General features: G+C 35.6%; 1 protein-coding gene across 5 annotated transcripts in view; it reads right to left on the bottom strand.

Moving 5' to 3' along the window:
* Nucleotides 1–26400, bottom strand: part of COP1 (COP1 E3 ubiquitin ligase) — a 259654-nt gene that overhangs the window by 93906 nt on the left and 139348 nt on the right. For all 5 annotated transcript variants that reach the window (XM_053909249.1, XM_019425614.2, XM_019425593.2 and 2 more), the window contains exons 12-15: nucleotides 21441–21584; nucleotides 18821–18929; nucleotides 18363–18444; nucleotides 1852–1968 (exon numbers count right to left, since the gene is read on the bottom strand). In XM_053909249.1, coding sequence (XP_053765224.1) covers nucleotides 1852–1968; nucleotides 18363–18444; nucleotides 18821–18929; nucleotides 21441–21584 — 452 coding nt within the window. The remainder of the gene's footprint in view (nucleotides 1–1851; nucleotides 1969–18362; nucleotides 18445–18820; nucleotides 18930–21440; nucleotides 21585–26400) is intronic.

Genomic DNA, 26400 nt, shown 5'->3' with positions numbered 1-26400 from the left:
CTAAAATCATTGTTGCACTATATGCTAACTAACTTGGATGTGAATGAATGAATGTAGGTTTCCCTAGGAACACCTGGTTGGCTCAGTGAGAAGAGCATGCAATCCTTCATCTCAAGGTTGTGAGTTTGACCCCACATTGGGTGTAGAGACCACTTAAATAAATAAACTTTAAAAAATAAAATAAAATAATAGGGACACCTGGGTGGCTCAGTTGGCTAAGCGTCCAAATCTGGCTCAGGTCATGATCTTGTGGTTCATGAGTTCGAGCCCCACGTCAGGCTCTGTGCTGACAGCTCTGAGCCTGGAGCCTGCTTCAGATTCTGTGTCTCCCTCTCTCTCTGCCCTCCCCCTACTCACACTCTGTCTCTCCCTCTCCCCTCCTCTCTCTCTCTCTCAAGAATAAATAAAAATTTTTAAAAAAGGGGGGGAGGGGGATACCACTTTCTCTTAAAAAAAAAAAATAACTAATTAATTAAATAAAATAATAAAATAAGGTAGGTTTCCCTTTACCAGGAAGGAAAACATTTGAAAATGTTCATATCTGGCATCTGAACATACTAAATATTGATAAAAACTTCTAGTCATAAATTATGGCCAATGGTTAATGTATATATAAAATACAAGATAACAGTAAAACTGTTTTCAATAAATGCATGATAAAATATTAAAAATGAAAATAACAATTATTGAGTACCATCTTGTAAGAGCTTTACATATACCGTCTTCCTTTCATAATCCCCATAAGATAGGACTATCTCCATTTTAAGTCCAAGAGACTTGGGGAGATGAGTTAACCAACTTGCATAATCAGTGGTAGAAAAAGGATTTAACAAGGAAAATTCTGCATGCTAATAGAGAATTCTACCTACATATATGTGTTAGACCATAACTTACTAGAATCTAATAATGAAATTATGTCAGTATATAAGTGAATAAATAATAAGTGGAAATAAGGAAAAGGTATCATAAATAAGATTTAAATTGTGCTTTTCTTTTTTTTAAAGGGTGATTCTGTGTTCATGATATGGTGCTAAGCTCATCTTTGTTAAAAAAAAAAAACTGAGATTATCGATTAAAAAAATCAAGATTTCCTAATGCAGAAGTTAAATTATAGGTGTTTTGTTTTAGCAAATATTTAAGGGGGGGGCAGATACAAAAGACAAAGGAGTAAGGCAATGATTTATCTTCCAATCCATTACACTTCTGAAAATGAAAAGAAGGCACTAATATTAATTATAACAGTATAAGTATAAACTAGGGCTGGCAAAGCCAGACAGTTGGACACCCTAGCTAAGAAAAAGATGTTATCAAAAAATTCTTTGCTATGATATTAACAACTAACATGCTTTTGAGTACTTCCTGTGTTACCATGCATTCAATGATACAAGATTTTATCTTATTCACTATCCCTATATGGGTGCTTTGTGCACAGTACTATATACGTGTGTGCATGTGTGTGTGTGTATGTATACACACAAAATTGTTGAATGAATGGATTTCCTTTAATTAAAAATGGATTCCTGTGTCTATACAATATAACTTAATCATTTAAACATCATTATGACCTAAGTTTGTGAATAAGCATTAGTTCATGCATACAAAGACTTAGAGGAACAAAAAGAATCAACAAACCCAACTTTATGTATTAAACGTGGGTGACAGAATACTGAAATTAAAGCACAGCAATAAATGAGTAATGATGGCACAATGCATACTTCTAACTTAGAGTTAAATAACAAAAACAAAATTTAAACCTATAAGGAAAGTTATTCATTTTAAAATACAGTCTTTTATACTAGCCACAATACTCAACCAACATCAAAAGAAGATAAAACTGCTCTAATTTCTTACCTGCACAGCCGAAAGCCAAATGGTATCTAGAAGAGGGGCTGAATTTAACACAGCACACGTTAGCCTTCGCCTCAATGCTTGCAACTGAGTTGTCTAGGTTGGTAGACCATAGCTTCACTAAGAGTAAAGGACAAATAAAAATAAAAAGAATTAAACAATGCATTAGCAAGTGCTTCTATAAGCTAAAAAGTTAGCTTATTTCTACAGTTGCCTTTTCATACTATTCCAAAGCATTTTAGTTTATGAGGACCAATACTGTTTAAACTGCATGACTGCATAATAGAACAATATACGGAAACCGAGAGCATAGTTTCAAAGTCAGAAAACAACAGAAAACCAGTGTATGCTGAGAGGTAACATGATCCCATATCTAAGGCATAAAAGACAGGGGTAAAACAAGCAATATGGAGATACATGTGTATTTGTTTTAGTATTCTTTAAACAGTGTGTGTGTGGGGGGGGGGGGAGGGTACTTGGTTGACTCACTGGGTAGAGCATGTGACTCCTGATGTCAGGGTTGTGAGTTCAAGCCCCACCTTGGGCATGGAGCCTACTTTAAAAAAAATGGTGTGTGCGTGTGTGTGTTTCTCAAAAGTGTCACAGGTTGGAAGAGGAGTCATATAGTCACCCACTCCTACACACACACACACACACACACACACACACACACACACACAGAGTCATATATGTATTACATATATCAGAATACAAATGCCATTTAAACTACCTAGAAACAGTTCTTATTTTATCTTTCAAGTGAGAATTCCATGATTTAGGGGCACCTGGGTGGCTCAATTGGTTAAGCGTCTCACTCTTGATTTCGGCTCAGATCAAGATCTCATGGTCATGGGATTGAGCCCCGAGTTGGGCTCTGTGCTGAGTGTGGAGCCTACATGGGATTCTTCCTCTCCCTCTCTACCCCTCACTCACTCATGCTTCCTTTCAAATAAACATTAAAAAGAATTTCATGATTTTTCAATTTTATATAGGAACTCAGTTACATGATATAAGTATGTTTAAAGTAATGTTACTAAATTATTTAGCTAAACTTTAAATATTTGTTTCAATATTTGATATTCAGTCTATTCCAATGGTATATACTGAGATTTATCATGATTAAGGAATGGCAAGCTGACTAATTAGAGCAAGTCAGATCTGAAAGCAGAAACAGAAAGGTGAGCTGTTGTCTTGTAAGGTACCAGAGCATCTATCATTATCATATCATATCATATCATATTTTATTTATTTACAAAAGAGAGAGAAAGAAAGGGCACATATGCAGGTGAGCAGGGGAGGGGCAGAGGGAAAGTAAGAGAGAGGCTCCATGCCCAGTACAAAGCCTGAAAGGGGGCTTGATCATGACCATGAGGATCATGACCTGAGCCAAAATCAAGAGCCAGATGCACAACTGACTGAGCCACCCAGGTGCCCTCATCATATTGTTTTTAAACAAAAATGTCTTCATAGACAATAGAATACACAAAGAAAATAGATTTTCAAAATAAGGTTACAATACTGGTTGCACATTACAACTCATAATAAACATTAATGATAACAACAAAAATCTTCCTATCCATCTTTTCAGTGGGCACCAATGTCCCATCCTGAACAATACCCAGTTAGGGTCCAGGTATTGTTGTGTCTTAAATTTTTTTAGGTTTATTTACTTATTTATTTTGAGAGAGGGAAGGAGGGAGGGAGGGAAACCCAAGCAGGCTCCAAACTGTCAGTGCAGAGCCCAACACAGGGCTCGAACCCACAAACCATAAGATCATGACCTGAGCCAACACTAAGAGTTAATCACTTAACTGACTGAGCCACCCACACACCCCATTAGGTATTGTTGTTTTTTTTTTATAAGCTCGTTGGGTGACTCCAGTGTACATTTAGGGATGAAAACTAGTATTAGGATAGAGTAGAATTTTAGAATCTTTTTTAAATATTTTATTTCATTTTTGAGAGAGAGTGAGCATGAGCAGGGGAGAGGGACAGAGGGAAGGAGAGGGGGAGGGGGAGGAAGGGAGGGAGGGGGAGGAAGGGAGGGAGGGGAGAGAGAGAGAAAGAGAGAGAGAGAGAGAGAGAGACAAAGACACTCCCAAGCAGACTCCACACTTAGCAAGGAGCCAGATGCGGGGCTTGAACCCACCACCCTGGGATCATGACCTGAGCCAAAATCAAGAGTTAGATGCTTAACTGACTAGCCACCCAGATGCCTCTAAAATCCATTCAGGAATGCTAATATGGTAATAGGAGTAAAAAAAAAAAAAAAAAAAAAAGGTAAAAAATGGTACTTCCTAAGAATAGAGATTTTCTCTGTGTGAATAGACAATTTACTTCTTATGAGTGGAATTCCATAGAGCATTTCTTAATATGTGGACTCTCAGAATAAAAATTAACCATTAAAAAAGTTATTTACACCCTAATGAATTTATTAGCCCTCTAAGAGAAAAATAAGACACACAATATTGAAATAAAAGAGTAAGAGTTTTAAATAGTAGTACTTTATTTCTTTCATGTTATTTTCTAATAGGAATCAGGTGCTATTTCAATTAATATATAACTGTCCAGGCAATTAAGATACACAATTCTGAGATAAAATGGCTAGCTGAATGTAAAAGTCTACAAGTCAAATATAGCATTTATAGGTTAGAATATCCAGTGGTAGAACTGTACCTTAACAACGTAGCACACGGAAGTTAATCTACAACAAATATTCATGGAGCACCTACTGTTCCCATAATCCCACTTATACTAAATCACTAAACCCTTTATAAACAAAGGTTACAGATCAGTGTTTTATGAGAATTAAATATAAGTAAGTATAATGAGCTAGAACAAAATGACATTTAAATTAGAAAGTCTCTTTTTATTTTATGGTAATTTTCTGAATGACGTAATCATTAACATTTTAAAAGTAAGTCACAATGACAACAGCCAAACTATGGAGAGAGCCCAAATACCCATCAACTGAAAAACAGATAAAGAAAATGTGGTATATATGAAATGGAATATTACTCAGCCATCAAAAAGAATGAAATCTTGCCATTTGCAATGACTTGGATGGAGCTAGAATGTATTATGTTAAGTGAAATAAGTCATTCGGAGAAAGACAAATACAATATGATTGCATTTATAGGCGGAATTTAAGAAACAAAACAACATATGAAGGGCGAGGGAAGAAAAGCGGGAAACAAACCACAAGAGGCTCTTAATGATGACAGTTGACAGAGGGAGGTGAATGGGAGATGGGCTAGATGGATGATGGGTATTAATTAAGGAGGGCACTTGTGATGCGCACTTCGTATTGTATGTAAGTGATGAATCACCTAATTCCTGAGACCAATATTGCACTGTTATATTAACTAATTAAAATTTAAATCAATCAATCAATAAGTCACAATGGTAAACATAATTACAATTTTCAGTATGAAAGATATTAGAATCCAATATAACTAAGCTATAACAATAACTAAGGCTTAAAATAAAGATATAGTGAATATTTATAGCTTAGAAAAGGAAAATAAAAAATGATACATTTTATTTTATTACTGATTATTAAGCAATACAGGTACAATGAGTTAAACTGTGTTCCCCAAAAAGATATGTTGTATTCATAACCCCGGGTACCTCTGAATGTCACTTAATTTGTAAATAAGGTCTTTGCAGATGTAATCAAGTTAAAATGAGGTTATATTGGATTCGGATGGACCCTAAATCCAATGAATGATACCTTCATAAGAAGAAGGAGATTGGATAGACAGGTACAAAGTACAAAAGGCCATGTATCAAGGAAGGCAAAAACTGGATGCAGCCACAATTCAAGAAATGGAAATGGAAGGACTGCTACCAGCCACCAGAAGCTAGGAAGACAGCGAGGAAGGAGTCTTCCCCAGAGCCTTCAGAGGGAGCATGGCCTTGCCAACACCTTCATTTCTGGGCTTCTAGCCTCCAGTAAGGTGAGAGAATAAATTTCTGTTGTGCAAGTCAGCCATTTTGTGATACGCGGTATTAGGAGTTCTAGAAAACTACTAGAACAGATAAGATGAAACAGTATTAAAATTAACCCAGTATTCCTAAAATGGCATCATAGATTAAAAAGTAAAATAGTAGAAAGTGTAGAAGAAATCAACAAAAGGTTTGGAAGAAAATGTCTAAAACAAATGTAAATGAGATGGTCCTCAAAATAAACAGACAGCATGTAAATCAATAATAATAAGCCTCCTGTGGGGTGCCTGGGTGGCTCAGTTGGTTGAACTGCTGACTTCAGCTCAGGTCATGATCTCATGGCTCGTGAGTTCAAGCCCCACGTCAGGCTCTGTGCTGACAGCTCAGAGCCTGGAGCCTGCTTCAGATTCTGTGTCTCCCTCTCTCTCTCTCTGCCCCTCCCCGCTCACATTCTGTCTCTCCCTGTCTCTCAAAAATAAATAAATATTTAAAAAATAATAATAAAATAATAAGCCTCCTGTTACTTTCTCCTTAAGAGAATGATAGTAAAAATTTCATTTAACATCAAAACTTAAAACTTCAACATTTAGTGTGAAAACTTTGTAAGAAAAAGTAAAAGTGAATTTAAAAGAAAATTCCATCCCCAAGGTGAAGAACTAATTAAGGAAATTAAAACAAACACACTTCACTTATGTATATATAGTCTTCTTTGAACTTCCTTAAAACATCAAAATAGTGACTGCCAGAACAACCGTGTTGCAACGTAGGAGGCTAAAAATAAAAACAAACTTGTTCTGAATACTACCTAGCTGGCTTTAGGAAGTGAACTTGTTACTTAAACCTATATATTTTATTACAAGTTTGATTAAAGTTAAGAAGTAAAGCTTTTTCTAAGTATCATCTGAATCTTAAATCCCATTAAAAAATACTCAATTTTTAAAAATCCAACTACCCTAGAAGATCAGTATAGTTTATCACCTATTAATTTTTAAAATAAGAGTTAAACAGTCTCCAAGTACTTTTGTTCAAAATTATTTTTCCAAAACTAGAATACGTTGAATATCTATAATAATGTCAACACCAATTCCAATATGTAGGATTTATGTTTCAGAGCTTCTCTGCATGTCTATTTGCACCAAAACTTCTAAAAAGGAATTCGTGAAGAAGAGGAGGAGGAGGAGGAGGAGGAGGAGGAGGAGGAGGAGGAGGAGAAAACAGGCACCGGTGGGTGTTTGACACAGTAAAAAAAAAAAAAAAAAGCCTGTCTTCGGTGCAACTATGAATACATTTGATATCCCCTACTCTTGAACCACTTCTGAGCCACTGTCTACATACTACAGAAAACACAATGAGCAAAAAGGGATGGTGCTGTTTCACCAAACACTACAGAAAACCTGAGGGACATATGCACTATATTATAAATCTATTTAAAAATATAAAAGACTAGACACAAAGATGTGTACTTTGCCAATACTGATTTACCAAAGACAAGTTTTTCTTTTCAACTTGATCAAATAGAGAAAACAGGCTCTGTTATATTAGTTACCTATTGGTGTTGTACAGCCAACTGCCCCAGTACTCAGCAACTTACAACAGCAAAATTTGCTGTTACACAGTTTCTGATTGTCAGGAATCTCTGAGCAGCTCAGCTGAGTAGGTTTCTGCTCAGAGTCTCCAGGATAAGAGGTCTCCATGCAGCTGAACTCGAGGATCCGCTTTCAAGCTCAGTCCCTCAACATGGCTCTTGGCATGTGATTCAGTTCCCCATAATATGGGCTTGTGACAATACTGCTAGAGTCTCCTCATGGACCCAAATGAAGATAAAGGCTAAATGTTTTATATGAACTAATTTCAGAAGTGACATACCACTGGGTGGCTCAGCCAGTTGAGTGTCTGACTCTTGATTTTGGCTCAGGTCATGATCTCACGGCTCACGGGCTGAAGCCCCAAGTCGGGCTCTGCGCTCACAGCAGGCTCACGCAGCCTGCTGGGGATTCTCTCTCCCTCTCTGCCCCTCCCCTGCTCTTTTGCACTGTCCCGCACATAGTCTCCTTCACCCCTCAAAAATAAACAAAGTAACTTAAAAAAAAAAAAAGTGACATACCTTCACTTCTGTGGTACTTTACCAATCACACAGAATGGAATAATGGGGAGGAAGGGAATTACACAAGCACGGGGGTGCCAGGACAGAAGGTCACTGGGCCATTTGGGATGCTAACATAAACCTTTGAACTTCGTTTAGATAAAGGAGATATTCCACTTAGTAAAGTTATAACTTTTAGAAAAGGTAACTACCTAAAGTTATAAGACAGATAATACTATTTATGATAATGCTATTTACTATGTTGCAGTTATATTTTTTAGTCCTTTGATAAAAAAAGTATTTCATTTAGTATGAGTTAACTGAAATTATTTTTTTAATCTGTCAAGATTTCAAATTCATCACTTTCACATTAACGTATGCAGCTATGAAAATCTGGAATAAATAAGAACCTGTAAATAGTGCTATTACTCTTCAAATTCATATTTGGGGATAAAAAAAACTTTAAAGAATGTGTTAATTCTAATTCAGTAAGATAACTCATTGCAAATGATTCTTAGTTTATGTATTTAAAAAGAAAAACATATTTCTCCTAAATAACTTAAAATTAGTTCATAACATTCTTTTCTGATTAACTTGCTACACAGCAAAACTGCATCTATAAGCCTACTACATTCATGTTTAACATTAACTTGTTTAACATACAAGTATGTGCATATGTATTTGAAAGTAAACTACTTTAAAAATACACAGCATTAAATAAGTAACAGCATGAATACAAAAAATATCATTTATAAGGACTCAATATTTATGGTTTGAAAAAATAATATCCATTAACAAATGGATATTACTAAATACAAAATATATAAAATGTTAAAAAGTATAAAACATTTAAAATGCTAATAATAAATAAATGTGTTAAATACATTAAAGGAATTTAAAGTATTCTTACTATAATCACAAAGGCAGTATCTTACAAGCAATAAAAAAATCACCAAACAAAGAGTGATAAATACATTTACACACCACTAAATATTTTGAGATGGGCGTAATGCATTTGGGACTTTTAGTACCAACCAAGGCAGAGTAAGCCCACTGTAGCCAATTTCTCTCACTGTGAGTTTACTCAGAGGACAATATCAAAAACAAAAAGGAAATGTCTGAGGAATCTGAAAAGTAAGGAAAAACAGTCATTATGGAAAGGAAATTCAAAATTTAAAAGAAGTAACCAAAACAGGAGTGAGAGTACCATTTCTTTTCTCCCATGCAAGCCAAAGCCAGAACTCAATCAGCAAAAACTGAGGAAAATCCCTATGTTTCTGACCATAAGAATGGTAAAAGGCATTTCTGCAAGTCACAGGGTTGAGAGTAATCTTTATTTTTTCTTTTGTTTTATTCTTGTTCTCTCTCAACTTTTCCCCATGGTGGGCTTCCATCACAGAGCTACAGCAGTATGGCAGGCTAATATTCCTACACAAACTCCATTTCTGTGGTCATAAAAAGGAGTAACTCATCTGTAGAGAAACCCCAACTTTCTTGGTAAAGCCTCAGTAAAAAAGGGAGACAAAGAGTGTGGGAGGAACCTGGAAAGGAAAGCACTGGAGAAGATCCCACATTCTGTGTATGAACAGGCCTAAGTCTTATATGTGCAAGATGGACACAAAGCCTTGTGCATTGAACTACAACTGAAAAGACAACTCAATTTCCAGATTAACCCCTGAATGGCGTATGCATGAAACAAACCAACACAGCACAGCAGAGGTTTGAAAACCACCCTGGCAATTTAACTATCACTCATACAGAAAGCAAGATGGAATCTAAACCGCCAATCACCTACCTAAACAAAACGAAACAAAAAATATTCTCCAGATAATATGAACAGAACCCAGAGTCTTACAAAATATAATATTCAAAATGCCCAAGATACAACCCATCAATTACTCGGTACAAATCCAGGAAAATGTGAAAACTTTTCAAATGAACATACCATCAACAAAAACCAATTGTAAAATCTAGATGTTGGAATTAGGCAACAGATTTTAAAGCAACTACTGTAACTGTGCTCCATGGGGGTAAAAGGTAAATACATTTAAAATTAATAGAGACAGAGGGGCGCCTGGGTGGCGCAGTCGGTTAAGCGTCCGACTTCAGCCAGGTCACGATCTCGCGGTCCGTGAGTTCGAGCCCCGCGTCAGGCTCTGGGCTGATGGCTCCGAGCCTGGAGCCTGTTTCCGATTCTGTGTCTCCCTCTCTCTCTCTGCCCCTCCCCCGTTCATGCTCTGTCTCTCTCTGTCCAAAAATAAATTAAAAACGTTGAAAAAAAAAAAATTTAAAAAATTTAAATAAAATTAATAGAGACAGAAATACTGAGTATAAATACAGGAACTATAAAATAAGAATCAAATGAAAATTTTAGGAAAAATACAGTAACCTGCATAAGTCACTGAACTCAATCAGTATCAAACTGAAGATAAAAGGATAAGAATCCAAAAGAACACAGAAACTACTTAATGTAAAGAAGAGAAAAGATATTGATATCAAAAGAACAGAGTCAAGGGGACCTGTAAGACAAAATGAGAAGGTCTAACATATAATTGGAATCTCAGAGGAAAGGAAAAACAGATTACTGCTTTGATGAATACCTAACAAAACAGATTCAGAAGAATAAAAAAGGGATTCAGGGATAAAAAGCAACATTATATACTGAGAAAAGGGTCAATTCACCAAGACAACAATTATAAATGCTTAAGACCCTAACAATACCACTTCAAAAAAATCAAAACAAAAAAAAACAGAGGCAAAACAATAGTCTTCCATAACCAAAAGTAGAAATAAAATCATATTTCAACATTCTTTTTTTTAAATATTTTTATTTATTTTTAATATATTTAATGTTTATTTATTTTTGACAGAGAGGGAAAGACAGAGAATGAGTGGCTGAGGGGCAGATAGAGAGGGAGACACGGAACTAGAAGCAGGTTCCAGGCTCTGAGCTGTCAGCACAGAGCTGGACACAGGGGCTTGAACCTATGAACTGTGAGATCATGATCTGGGCTGACATGGAACGCTTAACCAACTGAGCCACCCAGGAATCCCTAAATATTTTTACTTATTTTTAAGAGAGAGTGCAAGCAGGGGTGGGGAGAGAGAGAAGGGGTCAGAGGACCCAAAGTAGGCTCTGCGCTCACAGCAGCGAGACCGATGTGGGGCCCAAATCCACAAACCGTGAGATCATGACCCGAGCTAAAGTCACACACTCAACCAACTGAGCCACCCGGGTGCCCCCCAGATTTCAACATTCCTAATAATCAATAGAACAAGGAGACAAAACACACACACACAGAGCAAAAATATAGAAAACCAAAAAAAAAAAAAAAAAACCAAAAACAAACTATCAAGTTTGATCTAAATGACACTCACAGAACACTCCAATGGAAACTACAGAATCTTTTCAATGCACCTGGATATTTACCAAGGCAAATCATATTCTAGACCATAAAAGAAATCATAACAAATCTAAAAGAATTAAACTTAGGGGCGTCTGGGTGGCTCAGTTAAGCGTCTGACTTCAGCTCAGGTCATGATCTCACAGTTTGTGGGTTCGAGCCGTGCATCGGGCTCTGTGCTGACAGCTCAGAGCCCGGAGCCTGCTTCGGATTCTGTGTCTCCCTCTCTCTTTCTGCCCCTCCCCAGCTTGCACTCTGTCTCCTTCTCTCTCAAAAACACTAAATAATACATTAAAAAAAAAAAAAAAAAAAAAGAAAAGAAAGTAACATAAAATATATTCTCTTACTAGAATTAAGCTATAAATCAAAAACCGAAAGATTTCTGAAAACTTTAAGCAAAGTTGGGAATGTCAAAACACATTTAAAAATAATTCTTAGCTAAACACGAGAACACAAAAGAAATCAGATGTACTTTTAAGAGTGAATGAACAAGTAGATACATTATATGAAAATTTGAGGGATCAGCTGAAGTGGTGCTTAAAGGGAAATATATACCAGAAAATATTTATATTAGAAAAGATACAAGGCTCAAATCAGTGACATAAATCTCAACCTTGACAAAACAGTAAAAAAGGAAATCCCACTCAAAGCAAATTTTAAAAGGTAATGAAGAAAAGTTAATGAACAAACATCAAAACGAAACTAAAACTAACAAAAGAAAAATCAATAAAATCAAAAGTTAGATATTTGAAAAAGATTATTAAAATTGATACACTTAATGCCACACTGACCTAAATACATAAACAATGGATCAGAGAGAGAACACAAAATACCAGTTCCAGAAAGATATAAACTACCAAAGCTCATTCAAGAAGAAATAGATGAACTGAATAGTCCTACATCCAGTAAAGAATTAAATTCTTATGTCACAGGGATAAAAGCTATACCACAGGGGACATAGTCAATGGGACTGTAATAGCACCGTAGAAGTGACAGCAGCTACCTTTGTGGTGAGCACAACATAACATAAAGACGTTGAACCGCCATGTTGTACACCTGAAACTAATGGAACATGGTGTGTCAACTACACCTCAATTACAAAAAAATAAATTCTTAGTTAAAACCTTCAAACAAAGAAAACTGCAGGCCCAGTAAGCCTCAACGACAAATTATATGGAAGATTTATGAACCAAACAACAGTAATTCTAAATAATCACTTCCATCTCTACCTCCCACAAAACAAGAGAAATCATTTTACGAGGACACCATTATCCTGACACAAAAGCCACAACAAAATTTATAAGAATAGAAAAATAAAGGCCAATACCCCCTCATGAATATAGATGCAAAAATATTTTTAAAAAATTAATTCAGCAAATCAAACATAGCAATACAGAAAGGAGATAATACATCATGGCCAAAATGAGGTTTGTCCTGGGAATATAATTCTACTTCAAGATATGAAAATAGATCATTATAGCTCAGGACATTAACAAAAAAAAAGAAGAAAAACAATATAATCATCTCAAGAGATAACAGAAAAATCATGATAAAATTCAACATCCTTTCATGATAAATATTCCTGGCAAACAGGGAAGAGAATTTCCTTAACCTGAAAAAACATGTCCAATAAAAGCCTAACCCTAAAAATATCCTATTTATGTTGAAAGACTATAAGCATTCCCCACAAGATCAGGACAAGGCAAGTATGTTTGCTGTCACCACTGTATACACCATCATTCTGCAAATTCTTGCAAGTACAACAAAACAAGAGAAAGTAGGAAGAAAAGAAAAAAAAGAAAAAAAGAAATGGACACACTTTGGAAACAAAAAAGGATTAGTGGCTCTCGTGGGGCAACCAGATCAGGTGGAAGTCAGTGGCACGGGCAGTGAAAGAGTTCACCCAAGACAGAATAAAAATGACAGAGGTGTCTTAAATACACTGCAAGGAAGTAGCAGGCAGGACAGCAAAGGAGAGGCTCTCTACCAGAAGGCAGTGGTGGGGGGTTGTAGTTATGGGGGCAGTGAGGAGGTATTAGAACACACAGCATTTTCCTTTTTTGGTAACTGTGCCTGATTGTAAGTAGTCCATTGGTCAATTAGAGCTTATGCCTATTTTGAGGTGGGTTGCCTAATAAGCCTGTTTGCATTCAGCCCAGCAGTCACTGTGGGACCTTTTACATGATACAAGTTTTCCACTGCTCAACTCTGTTGCCTAAAAGTGGCCTCTACAACTCTGCTGACATGACTGGCCCTCCAGTTTGGAATCTCCAAACATAATCTCTTAAAAATAAAGAGAGACTTTTGGCAAGTTTGTTGAAACAAAATTTATATATATATATATATATATATATATATATTTTTTTTTTTTTTTTTAAACGTTTATTTATTTTTGGGACAGAGAGAGACAGAGCATGAATGGGGGAGGGGCAGAGAGAGAGGGAGACACAGAATCCGAAGCAGGCTCCAGGCTCTGAGCCATCAGCCCAGAGCCTGACGCGGGGCTCGAACTCACAGACCGCGAGATCGTGACCTGAGCTGAAGTCAGACGCCTAACTGACTGAGCCACCCAGGCGCCCCCAAAATTTATATTTAAATATCAATTGTTTTTCTACAAACTAGTAAACAATGAATGAATACTAATGTGTTTTAAACATTTTCAATAGCACCAAAACCAAACTATTTAGTTGTAATAATGTGCAGGGTTTGTATGCAGAAAACTATAAAACTGTTAAAAAAAATTTAAAGCCTAAAATTGGAAAGATAAACCATGTTCATGGAATGAAGTCTCAATATATTAAGATATCAATTTTTCCAAAAATGATCTACAGATTCAATACTATCCTAATCAAAATCTCAACAGGATTTTCCATTGGTACTGGCAAACCTGATTCTAAAACACATATGCAAGAGCAGAAAAAGTAAAGAGCTAAAACCATTTTTTAAAAAAATGGAAGACTACTTGACTTCAAGAGTTTCTATAAAGCTATAAATCAAGACAATGTGTTACAGGAAAAAAAAAAAGAAACAGATCAATATAGAATCTAAAAAACAGACACCCTTCTATCAGAAATGGACAGAACGAGCAGTAAGAAATCAGTAAGGACATAGCTGAATTCAAAACACCATCATTCAAATGAATATAAACGGTATTTACAGGCTATCTAATTAGAATATACATTCTTCTCAAAGTCACATGAGATGTTCAGCAAGACAGACCAAAATGTGGGTTCTGAACATATCTTAACAAATTTAAAAGAGAAATTAAATAATGTATCTCTTAGACCACAATGGAATTAAACTAGAAATCAGTAACAGAGAGATAGCTAGAAAATTCCATAATGCCTAGAGATTAAACAACACACTTTTTTTTTTTTTTAATGTTTATTTATTTTTGAGAGAGCAAGCAAGCAGGGGAGGGGCAGAGAGAGACGGGCACAGAGGATCTGAAGTGGGCTCAGCGCACACAGCAGCAAGCCCAACACGGGGCTGGAACTCATGAATCGCGAGATCATGACCTGAGCTGAAGTCAGAAGCCTGACCGAACCACCCAGGCACCCCTAAACAATACATTTCTAAATAACACATAAGTCAAGTAAGAAATCTCAAAAAAAATTCTCAAATATTTTGAAATAAATGAAAATTAAAATATAACTTATCAAAACTTGTGAGATCCAGCACTGCAATAGGGGCATTTATAATAACATTAAATGCATATACTAGCAAAGAGAAAAGATCTACAATCAATAATCCAAGCTTCCATCTTAGGAAACTAGAAAAAGAAGTGCAAATTAAAACCAAAGAAAGCAGAAGAAAAGAAATAATAAAATAAAATTCACCCTAAAATTCATACGGGATCTTCGTTGACCCTAAAAAGCTAAAACAATCTTGAAACAGAAGAAGACAGATGGAGGACTCACGCTTCCTCATTTCAAACGAAGCTACAGTCATCAAAACAGTATGGTAGAAAAAACAGACCAACCAACAGAAAAGACTCTAGAAATAAACCCCTGAAGATATGATCAAATGATTTTTGACCTTTTGAAAGGTGCCAAGACCTTTCAATGAGGGAAGGACAATCTTTTCAACAAGTGGTACTAGGAAAAATGGATTTCCGCATGTAAATGAATGAAGTCAGACGCTTACTTTTCACCATACACAAAAGTCACCTCAAAATGGATCAAACACATGTAAGAACAAAAATTATAAAACTCTCAGAAGAAAACAAAGGGCAAGATCTTCATTACATTTGGCAATGACTCGCTGGATATGACATCAAAGGCATGGGCAACATAAAGAAAATTAGACAATTTGGACTTCATCAACATGAAAAACTTCTGTGCATCAAAGCACACTATGAACAAGTCACATATCTTATGAGGGATTAATATCCAGACTATCCAGGGGCGCCTGGGTGGTTCGGTTGGTTAACCTCACCTCAGGTCATGATCTCACGGTTCGTGAACTTGAGCCCCCATGTTAGGCACTGTGCTGGTGATGCAGAGCCTGCTTAGGATTCTCTCTCACCCTCTCTCTGCCCCTCCCCACACCATGCCCACAGGCATTCTCTCTCTGTCTCTGCCTCTCTCTCTCCCTCTCTCTCTCAAAATAATCAGTTTTAGAATATATATCCAGACTATCCAGAGAACACCTACAATTCACCAGCAAAAAAAAAATAATAATAATAATTTAAAAATTGGCATAGGTCTTGAATAAACATTTCTCCAAAGAAGATATACAAATGGCCAATAAGCACATGAAAAGACACTCAACATCACTATGATTAGGGCAATGCAAAGCAAAACCACAATAAGATACCCCTTCACACCATTAAAATCATTACCAGGAAGGAAGGAAATAACAGGTGTTGGTGAGGATATGGAGAAACTGAAACAGTTAGGCACTGCTGGTGGAAATGTAAAATGGTGCAGCCACTATGGAAAACAGAATGATGTTTCCTCAAAAAATTAAACATGTAAGTACCATATCCAGAAAGTCCAGTTCTGAGTATATACCCAGAAGAACTAAAAACAGGACATAAAAAGATAGTTTGTCACTCACGTTCATAGCAGCATTATTCATAATAGCCCAAAAGGTAGAAGTAACCCAAATGTATGTCTATAGACGATGAATGGATAAACAAAATGTGATACATTCATAGAATACATTATAATTCAGCCTTGTAAAAGAAATTCTGCCATTTGCAACTACGTGGATGGAACTAGAGGCTATTATGCTAATTGAAATTAGTCAGAGAAAGACAAGTATCATAGGACGTCACTCATATGAAGAATTTAAGATACAAAACAGAAGAACATAAGATACAAAACAGAAGGGAAGCAAAAATAATATAAAAACAAGGAGGGGGACAAAACATAAGAGACTCTTAAATACAGGGAACAAATTAAGGGGTGCTGGAGGGGTTACAGGAAGGGGGTTGGGCTAAATGGGTACGGGGCATTAAGGAGGACACTTGTTGCGATGAGCACTGGGTGTTATACATAGGGCATGAATCACTGGAATCTATTCCTGAAATCACTGTTGCACTATATGTTAACTACCTTGGATGTAAATTAAAAAAATAATTAATTAATACATTAATTTAATTTAAAAAAATTCTGATACATGCTACAACATATATGAACCTTAAAGACTTTATGCTAAGTGAAATAAGCCACTCACAAACAAATACTGCATGATTCCACTCATATGAGGTAGTTACGAGTAGTCAAATCGATAGAGACACAAAGCAGAAAGGTGACTGCCAGGGGCTAGGTAAAGGGGAAATGAGAAGCTATGTTTCATGGGTAGAAAGTGTCAGTTTTGACGATATGAAAAAAGTTCTATGGACTAAGGGCAGTGAAGACTGCAACATCATGAATGTACTTAATGCCACTAAACAGTACTTAAAAACAGTTAAAATGCTTCATTTCATGTTACATATATTTTAAAACAATTTAACATGAATAAATAGCTTTAAAAATCCTTTCCTACTTAAATTGTTTCCATTGAAACAATTCCAGAGAAAGACTCTGACCAGTCAAGACCTTTGAATAAATGTTACTCTTCAGTACTAAAATACAAGTATTCAACTCAATAAAGGCTATCCTCAGTATACTATTAAAAAGTACATTTAGGGGTGCCTGGGTGGCTCAGTCGCTTGAGTGTCCAACATCGGCTCAGGTCATGATCTCGCGGTTCATGAGTTTGAGTCCCGTGTCGGGCTCTGTGCTGATGGCTCGAAGCCTGGAGCCTTCTTCAGATTGTGTGTCCCTCCTCCACTCATGCTTGCTTGCTCTCTCTCTCGCTCTCTCTCTCTCTCTCTCTCTCTCTCTCAAAATAACCATTAAAAAGGGTAAACAACTTGCTACTTTTTGATCTTCTGGGGGGAAATCCAGATATGTTCATTTCCCTTTTACAAAATAGGGCATGCACTATCATTATGAAATAAACTTTTCAACACTAGAGTTATCTCTGCCTATCTAATCGCTAGTCTATAAGTTACATGCAAAAAAGGAGGGCAAAAAAATTAAGGCTATTAACTATAAGGTTAAAGAAATCTGTTAACAAGGCTTTAGAAATCTAATGGTGAGAAGAACCAGGCCAAAACAAAACAGTATGGACAACTGAAAAAAATGAATAGTAAATATGGATATATAAGAAAAAACAGAAGAGGTCAATTAAATTTGCGGGGGAAAAAAATGAAGAACTCTTGCCTTGAAATATGATAAACTTCACTAAAAGACTTTAGCATACACTAGAAATCTAATATCATTTAAAACAGAGACAGGTCTAAATATTTCATCAAAAAAAGTTGACTTGATGGTATATATAAAGGAATTGGTTATAAAAATGTCACCATGTGACATGAATCCAGAAAAAATTATTATAATGAAGATACAGTATATTCATTTTTCTTTCACTCCAAAAGATAGATTTTTGTGCTTAGATTAGTTTTAGAATAATAATCACAAAGGACTGCCACAAGTTTTAATAAATATCTGTATCTCTGCCAGTAAAAGGAATTAAGTTGGGTATAAGGAAGTGAGGGAAAGTAGGAGAGGAGATTCAGATTGTACCTTTTGCATCATCAGAACCTGAAGCCAAGAGTTTAGGATCCATCAAATTAAAGTCAACACTCCAACACCTTTTCTCATGTTCCTGGATACAGAAGGAAGACAAAGTAGTCTCAGACAGAACATAGATGGTAAAATAAAGCAAAAAGCTTGATACCAATTTATTGCTCTGGTGGGAGGGAGATAAAACAGGCTATGAAAACAAATGAGATGCAAAGTAGTTCCCAAACTTTTTACATATACATATTTTATTGCTTTTGGAAATTTATTTGACACATTCTATAAATGTAAAACAAGTCTGAAGAGATGCTTCAGAAAAGCATTATTTGGTATCATATAGTTATTTTTAAAAGTCTAAATTAGTGGCTAAAATTTGTAACTATAAAGCACATAAACCCCTACAATTATTAAGAAAGTAAAAATGTGGTTCTTAAAACAAGTAAACTAGTATCCTTATTTACCTGATAGACCTTTGACCTCTGTCCTGTGAATCCATCCCATAGGATGACAGTGCCTTCATAATCACTGCTGGCTAACAGATTCTTATGGTAACTACTCCAACTGATACAGCTGAAAGAAAGATAGTTAGTTAAGCCTTACTTCATGTAAAAGTAAGTAACAATGAATACAAAGAATGTCGATGTGTTCAGAAAAGATTGGAACCCTTTTTAAATGGTCTACATGACTTCATAATCCTTAATCTGCCAACAACATATTTGGGAAAAAATATATCAAATAACTCCCACATTATTCTACTGAACTACCAAGTAACAACCCTTACCACTATTCACACTGTTCACTAGCCAAAAGATGGACATAAGCGTACAGCTGCCACTGGCCATCTTTCATACATGAGTAAAGCAGATCTATGAGTGAAAACAGAAAGCCAACAGGGCACAAAGCATGCCACAGCCGAAAGACAGAGACTTAATCAAATTGTACAGGCCCCTGTATCAAGTTGTGCTGAATCAGATACACTAATAAACTAATTTGAATTGGGTTTCTGTACTCACATCCAAAAACAAACAAACAAACAAACAAAAAATCTTCATATAAGCTTATGACTGAAATTCCAATTGAAAGAATTTAAGTTAGAATTAAGCTTTTAACATTTACGATTTCAGCTATTCTCAAGTGCTCCAAAACTGAGAACACATCTAAAAATGTATGCTTTTGGTGAGACACATATGTGAATGAAGCATATGATAAAGCTAATGTATATTAAGGAAAAAGCCACTTAGCAATTAACCTAGATGATCTCAAAGCACATGAAAATAACAAAGTCTTTTGCTCTCTACTGGCTACGTTCATGCTAAATTTTAGAAACTGTTAACAGTTCATTTGCATGTTTACATATACTTACTAGATTTCTGGGAGAAATTACGTGGCAAGTTAAAAGGGCTAAATTTTAGAGTTCGATCAACCTGAGCTCAAATTCTAGCTGTGCCGCTTCACAGTTGTGGTTTGGGGTAGTTTAGTTCACCTTCCAAACCCGTTTGCTCCAAACTGGCTTCGGGTGTGCTGACACACTGACCCTTTCAGTCTTTAGCTCATAGCTTCCAGATTTGAACGGCTTCTTCCATTTACTCCAACATCCCATAAAGTATTGCCATATTTTTACATACGTAACTGACTCAGGTAAAATAGGTATAAGGATAATTGGAAAATGTTCAAAGTTCTAAATAAATATATTATTAGATGCATTCCTTGTATTATTTGATTTTAAGCCAGTGCCTGAGGATCACTTAGGAAGCTTGTTTAAAAAAGGTAAACCCTCTAATCCACCTTTTCATTACAGTGACATTTCTTAGGAATCTTGATAATGGCCAAGTAGTATGCTAAGTGCACTGTGTGGATTTATTTAAAATATAATCCTATGAAACAGGTATTACTATTGTGGCCTCCGTTTCATAAATAAGTGGCACGACATGGTGAAGAAACTACCTGCTTGAATCCTTTCTCCTCCAGAGACTAGCTGTGTGACCTTATGCAAGTTAATTAACCTTTCTGTACTTCAGCTTCCTTGTACATAAGATGGGGCAATATCTCATAGTTAAGTCTACTTAAGATAAATCATTTAGGACAATGCTTGCCACATAAGAACTCAATAAAGTTATGTCTTATTCATGTTATTTTCTTTCCACTTAGGATAAAATAACTATAATAGATTCTCGATGACGAGTGCCACTGATGAATTAGCAGGCTCACAAACTATCAGTCTATCATTTTTAGGAATGAATTAGGAAATGAAAAGGAAAGCTATAACAAATACATTACATAAATACTGTAATACTTGCTATATTATTAACACTATTAAAATGAGCATATATATCATATACACACACATAATACATATGTGTGTAAAGTAGGTGAATTCAGGTAAAATAGGTATAATTAGAAAATGTTCAAAGTTCTAAATAAATTTATTATTAGACACTTTCCGTGTATCATTCCATTTTAAGCCAGTGCCTATGAGAACTGTTTAGGAAGCTTGTTTAAAAAATGCAGATTCTAAGATTCCTTTGAGATTCTGGGGGGGCAGATCCGAAGTAATTCCCAGTTCCTGCATTTTTAACAGTACTCCAGGTTTGAAAAGCTCTCATTATGAACTCTAACCCTTATTGTATGAAACTTAAATATAAGGCCCTCAATGAAAAGCAGCAGAATATTCTTATGAAAAAGAAAAACCTCTTAAAACTATGAACAGTTAAAATATTTAGAGAGATGTGCATTGCTAGGGGAAAAAAAAATCCTGACTTTCAGACACTATTCATAGGCTATCGTAATCCTTTATTCAACACCCCATGGAAAGCCATTTACGACAAAGATTTTTATTTGATTAAGTGAAACAAAAAGGACTTTCATTGGTCAAACAGGAAAACAGTGACTACTAACCCCTACAGGGTAAAAGCAACCGATAACTTTAAAACAGATTCTGAAGTCTCCTCTGTATACAATTCCAATGTTTTTTATAACTGAATAAGGAGTCTCACAGAAAGGTAAAACAACAAACTCATACTAATTATAGTCACTGATTGTTATACACAAGCTACATGATGTCCAAAAAAATAATCTAAGTACCTGATTTTGGAATTGCAGGTCATTTCATTTTCAGGGTAGTGAATATCCACGGCATCTTGAATGACTGTGCCATATTCATAGACCTTAATCTTCTTTGTAACTCCAGCAATTGCAAAATAGTCACAATCCCGGTCAAATTCAATACTATGGAAGAAAGTGTATATTTGGTCAGGAAGACTATTTGCCTATCCCTGTGACATTTACAATGACAACAGTTCAGAGTTTTTTCTGTTTCTAAAGTCATTCTGTCTACAAGAATAAGAGATCTACTTGAAATGCCCTCAAATGGGAGTAGGCTCTATGTCCAGATAGAGTCATTACCAAGACATAACAAATTACAAGTGGTAGAGAACTGTGCATAGCTACACAATTCTGCTTATAGATAGTTCTTTTGTTCCTAGAAACTTGACATGTTTTTCAATTCAGCTTTAGTAACCATATTACAACTTACCCAACTGTAAAGGCTAACAAGTTATATTATAAAAGTAGTGACAAAAGACTTAATGGTTTGGTATATTAAAAAATATGTCAAAAGAGAATTACCAATTAATCTTTTCATAAATTCTAACTATTTCCCTTCTACCACTTTGTGGGGATCACAGAATTTCAGCGTTTAACGTTACTTTAATAAATAAATTAGTACACAAACTCAGTTACAGAAGCAATTAAAGAGTGATGACAAAGGTTTAAAAAATGGAATCATTAAATTATCATTATGTTCCTCAAATCCATTACTAATCTCTCAAAGATGATCTGATTTATTAGCCCCCCCCCAATATAGATTTCTTATGCCAAAACCAAGGGAAAAAACTAAAAATCTCCCTTCTCTTAGAATTTCTTAGGGAATTCACTCCTCTCTTACTGACTTTCTATACAAGTTCCAAAATAATATACTTCAAAGAAAAGCAGAAGACCTTATTCACCTTTATAAAACTTAATTTGGAACCTCAACAAAGGTGTTATATGACCAGTAAGAAATTTAAATAACCTAATGTGAAATGAATCATCACATCCATTATTTCTCAACAAGTTAAGCATCTTTTCTATAAGCTTAGCCGTAAGGCCAAAGAATACAGATGAATTTTCACTGATCTACAATTAATTACACAATAATAATAGCTAACATTCACTGACCGCTAAGCATAACCACTGCACATATTAACTCATGTAATCCCCATAATAACCCTATGAGATAGGTATTATCTTTGTCCACATTTTACACATGAGAAAACGAAGGGTTAGAGGGGAAGCAATTTGCCTTAAGTTAATCAGCTAGTAAGTGGATAAGACAGTATGTTAATACTCTGCATATATCAAGTAGTCGTTAAATGCATATAAATACCGACATGGCATACTTTTCTTTCTGGATTACCTGTGATATCCTGTTACAGAACAGTTAATGATTAGTTAATAATTTAGTAAAATGTTTGCTAAGCTAATGATGACGAATAAAAGAAATAGGTACACAGAATATTTCGCACAAAAACACTTTGAGATGTTCACTTTTCAATACAACTTTAAATCCTTTATTTTATAGCATTTAAAATAATTTCATTCCATGTCACTGACTATAGCACAAATCAGCAAATACTCCCTCCAATAAAATATGACTATGTGGCAATGCAATGCATTTATTTGTACAACAACTGAAACCAAACTGCTGACTCAGTGTTCCCCTGCACCATGGATTCTAATGCAGCATAACTATGTCGATGCAACTATTCATCTATCCTGACTCAATTTATACCCACAGGCTAATGTCACTGAAGGAGAAATATTACTGTGTCCGACAAAGAACAGTTATCAGAACTGAAATCCCATCCTTAACTTAAAAGGCTGGGTATGGCTGAGACCCCAAGGAAGAACTAGTTAAATTATCTCTAAATACTTTTACTACACCTACAAACAGACATGGCAATAAATCAACAGTATTCCAGTGTTACACCAGAAAAAAATAGGCCACTTCCAAACTATATGTTTTTAAGAAAAAATAAATTTAAACACTAGATTATTAAAATAACAATCCAAAGACACTGCAGTGAGAAAACTTCCATATGAATAAAAATGCTATCTGTCAAAAGAATTGATTTGATGATGTAAATAAGTTAATAAGTCTATTATTTCTTCTGTTGCTACACTGTTATTCAAGACACCTCTCTTTTTTCAACAAAGGTTATTATTTAGCTGCATTAGCTAATTCTTACCTCTCATGCTAAAAAATCAACTTTATATTCTGACTTTATTGTTATTTTCTTACGTCCTGGTTATGTTTTATTTTTAAATATTGGGATATCAAGGATCTGTACAGTATTCTTTTTTAATATTCTGGGATACTGAGTTTCTTTATAATTTAAAAACAATAAAATTCTAATAGAAATGCTGACCAGAAAGTAAAAAAATATTATCTCTAGTGAATTTTTTTAAGGTTTTTTTTTTTTTTTTTTTTTTTGAGAGAGAGAGAGAGAGCACACGAGAGGACAAAGGGAGGGAGAGAGAGAATCCCAAGCAGGCTCTCTGCTGCCAGCGCAAAGTCCAACATGGGGGTTGAGTCCACTAACTGTGAGATCGAAACCAAGAGTCAGAGGCTTCACCAGACTGAGCCACCCAGGTGCCCCTCTAGTAAATTTTGATAAAAAGGGAAAGGAAGACAAACAGTTCCCTTGGAAAAAAAAAGAGAAGTACTTCCACATTACTAAGACTCAGGATTTAGGTACTTCCAAACGCTGAACCGTTTGTTCTCAATCTTTAACAGATTTAATCATATCTGATCCCAAACAAACATAATTAGATTCTAAAAACATCTCATGTAACAACTCAAATGAACAATGTAGTTTTCAGGTAGAGAGAGAGCTTTTCAGAGCTACTCCAAAATGGATGGCCTCTTATCTCACAATACAATATTTCAGCTGCCTTAATTATGAAATCTGATAACCTAAACAAAAACAATAAACAGTGACTAAACTGAAACAAAAAGTAATTCATTGATGTGCAATTAAATTCAAAAAATTTTGTACTAAGTTTCACTTGTTATACAAAATTCATTTCTGCTATTCACTATCACCAGTAATTCTTTTTAAGTTTATTTATTTTGAGAGAGAGAGAGAGAGAGAGAGCGTGCGAGCAGGGGATGGGCGGGAGAACCCCAAGCAGACTCCACGCGTTGAGCAGAGCCCAAGGCGGGGCTCAAACTTAGAAACCATGACATCCTGACCGAGCCAAAATCAAGAGACAGACACTTAACCGACCTAGCCACCCTGGCGCCCCTATCACCAGTAATTCTTTTTTTTTTTTTTTTTTAACGTTTATTTATTTTTGAGACAGAGAGACAAGCATGAACGGGGGAGGGTCAGAGAGAGAGAGGGAGACACAGAATCGGAAACAGGCTCCAGGCTCTGAGCTGTCAGCACAGAGCCCGACGCGGGGCTAGAACTCACGAACTGCAAGATCATGACCTGAGCCGAAGCCGGACGCTTAACCGACTGAGCCACCCAGGCACCCCTCACCAGTAATTCTTAAAGCAAGTGGTTTATGAAAGTTTACTACAATGATAAATTGAGTTTCACAGAACTTTTTAAAATTTCAAAATACACATGGGGCACCTGGGTGGCTCTGTTGGTTAAGCAACTGACTTCGGCTCAGGTCATGATCTCATGGTTGGTGGGTTCGAGCCCCGCATCAGGCTCTGTGCTGACAGCTCGGAGCCTGGAGCCTGCTTCGGATTCTGTGTCTCCCTCTCTCTGCCCCTCCCTCACTTGTGCTCTTTCTCTCTCAAAAATAATAAAATGTAAAAAAAAAAAAAATTTTTTTTTAATAAAATTTCAAAACACACAAACATTTGCTTTGAAAAATATTAATGGGGGCTTATTTTAAACATGGAAACAAACTGCCTTTTTCTTTCATACTTGGACTGTTTCAACTGTTTTTAAAAGTGATTTATTTAAACAGTTTAAAATGCTAATTCAGCTGTAGGAAACTGCCTATAGTCTTTGTCAAAAGGGCCATCAGTCAAGTGATTGAGCCTCCAGGCAAGAGACCATCCAGGCACAGGACAGCTGATTAACGCATACCTCTAGTACAGTGTGGCACAAAACAATGCAAAGATGGCAATATCCCAAGAAGGGAATTTTTTCAGTGCTCCCACTGTGTCATACTGTTTTTGCAATTAAAAAAACAAGTATTAACAAAGTGGATTAATATCCCAAACACTAGAATCCTATTTATCAAAAGAAAATGTAAAGCGAACACAGTTGTTAGAGGTCTAATTCATCACCGTGATAGTGTGCCTCAAGAGATAGAGGCTGCTATTATTTCAAGGAAACAAAGAAATTGGCCATTTTAATGAAAAGAAATAGGCAGATCTTTAAAGAATACAAATACAGGTAAAGTAAATAAGAATTGATGTTATTCCACGGACTTTCTCCCAAATCAATCAATAATAATAGCTAAATCTTCCATACCATAGATAATACTATGTATAAAGCACTGCGTTAAGCACCTCACATAAAAATAAATTTACTCTTCAAATCTCCACTGTATACATAAGGAAACTAAGTTATACCGATGTTAAGTAATTTGCCCAGACTTCACCAGATAATTCAAATTCAAGCAATCTGGTTCCAGAGTCTATGCTCTCAATCACTATGCAAAACGTCCATTTTAATGAGAACACAAGAACTGGTTTTCAAAGAATATATACAAAGACAAAATAAACAATAATAACATAATTACACATACAATATTATATACATGATAGTAATAAATGATATATTCATCCTGTGTAACAGGTTAAACAGAGGGAGATAAAAAGAGTAAGGTAGTCTCACAGGGTGTATAATTACTGGGAAAGATTATAATACAGTATCAGCAAATGCCAAATAATGATGAAAGATGCTACAGAAATTCAGGAGTCACTGATTACTGAGGCCTACTGGGAGAAAGTGGATGATGCATGAATAGTCTC

Source organism: Panthera pardus, unplaced genomic scaffold, assembly GCF_024362965.1.
Source record: "Panthera pardus isolate Hobbes unplaced genomic scaffold, ASM2436296v1 HiC_scaffold_21, whole genome shotgun sequence".
NCBI classification, from domain to species: Eukaryota; Metazoa; Chordata; class Mammalia; order Carnivora; family Felidae; genus Panthera; species Panthera pardus.
The sequence above is the reverse complement of the archived record's forward strand: the minus strand, read 5'-3'. Positions and strand labels throughout refer to the sequence as shown.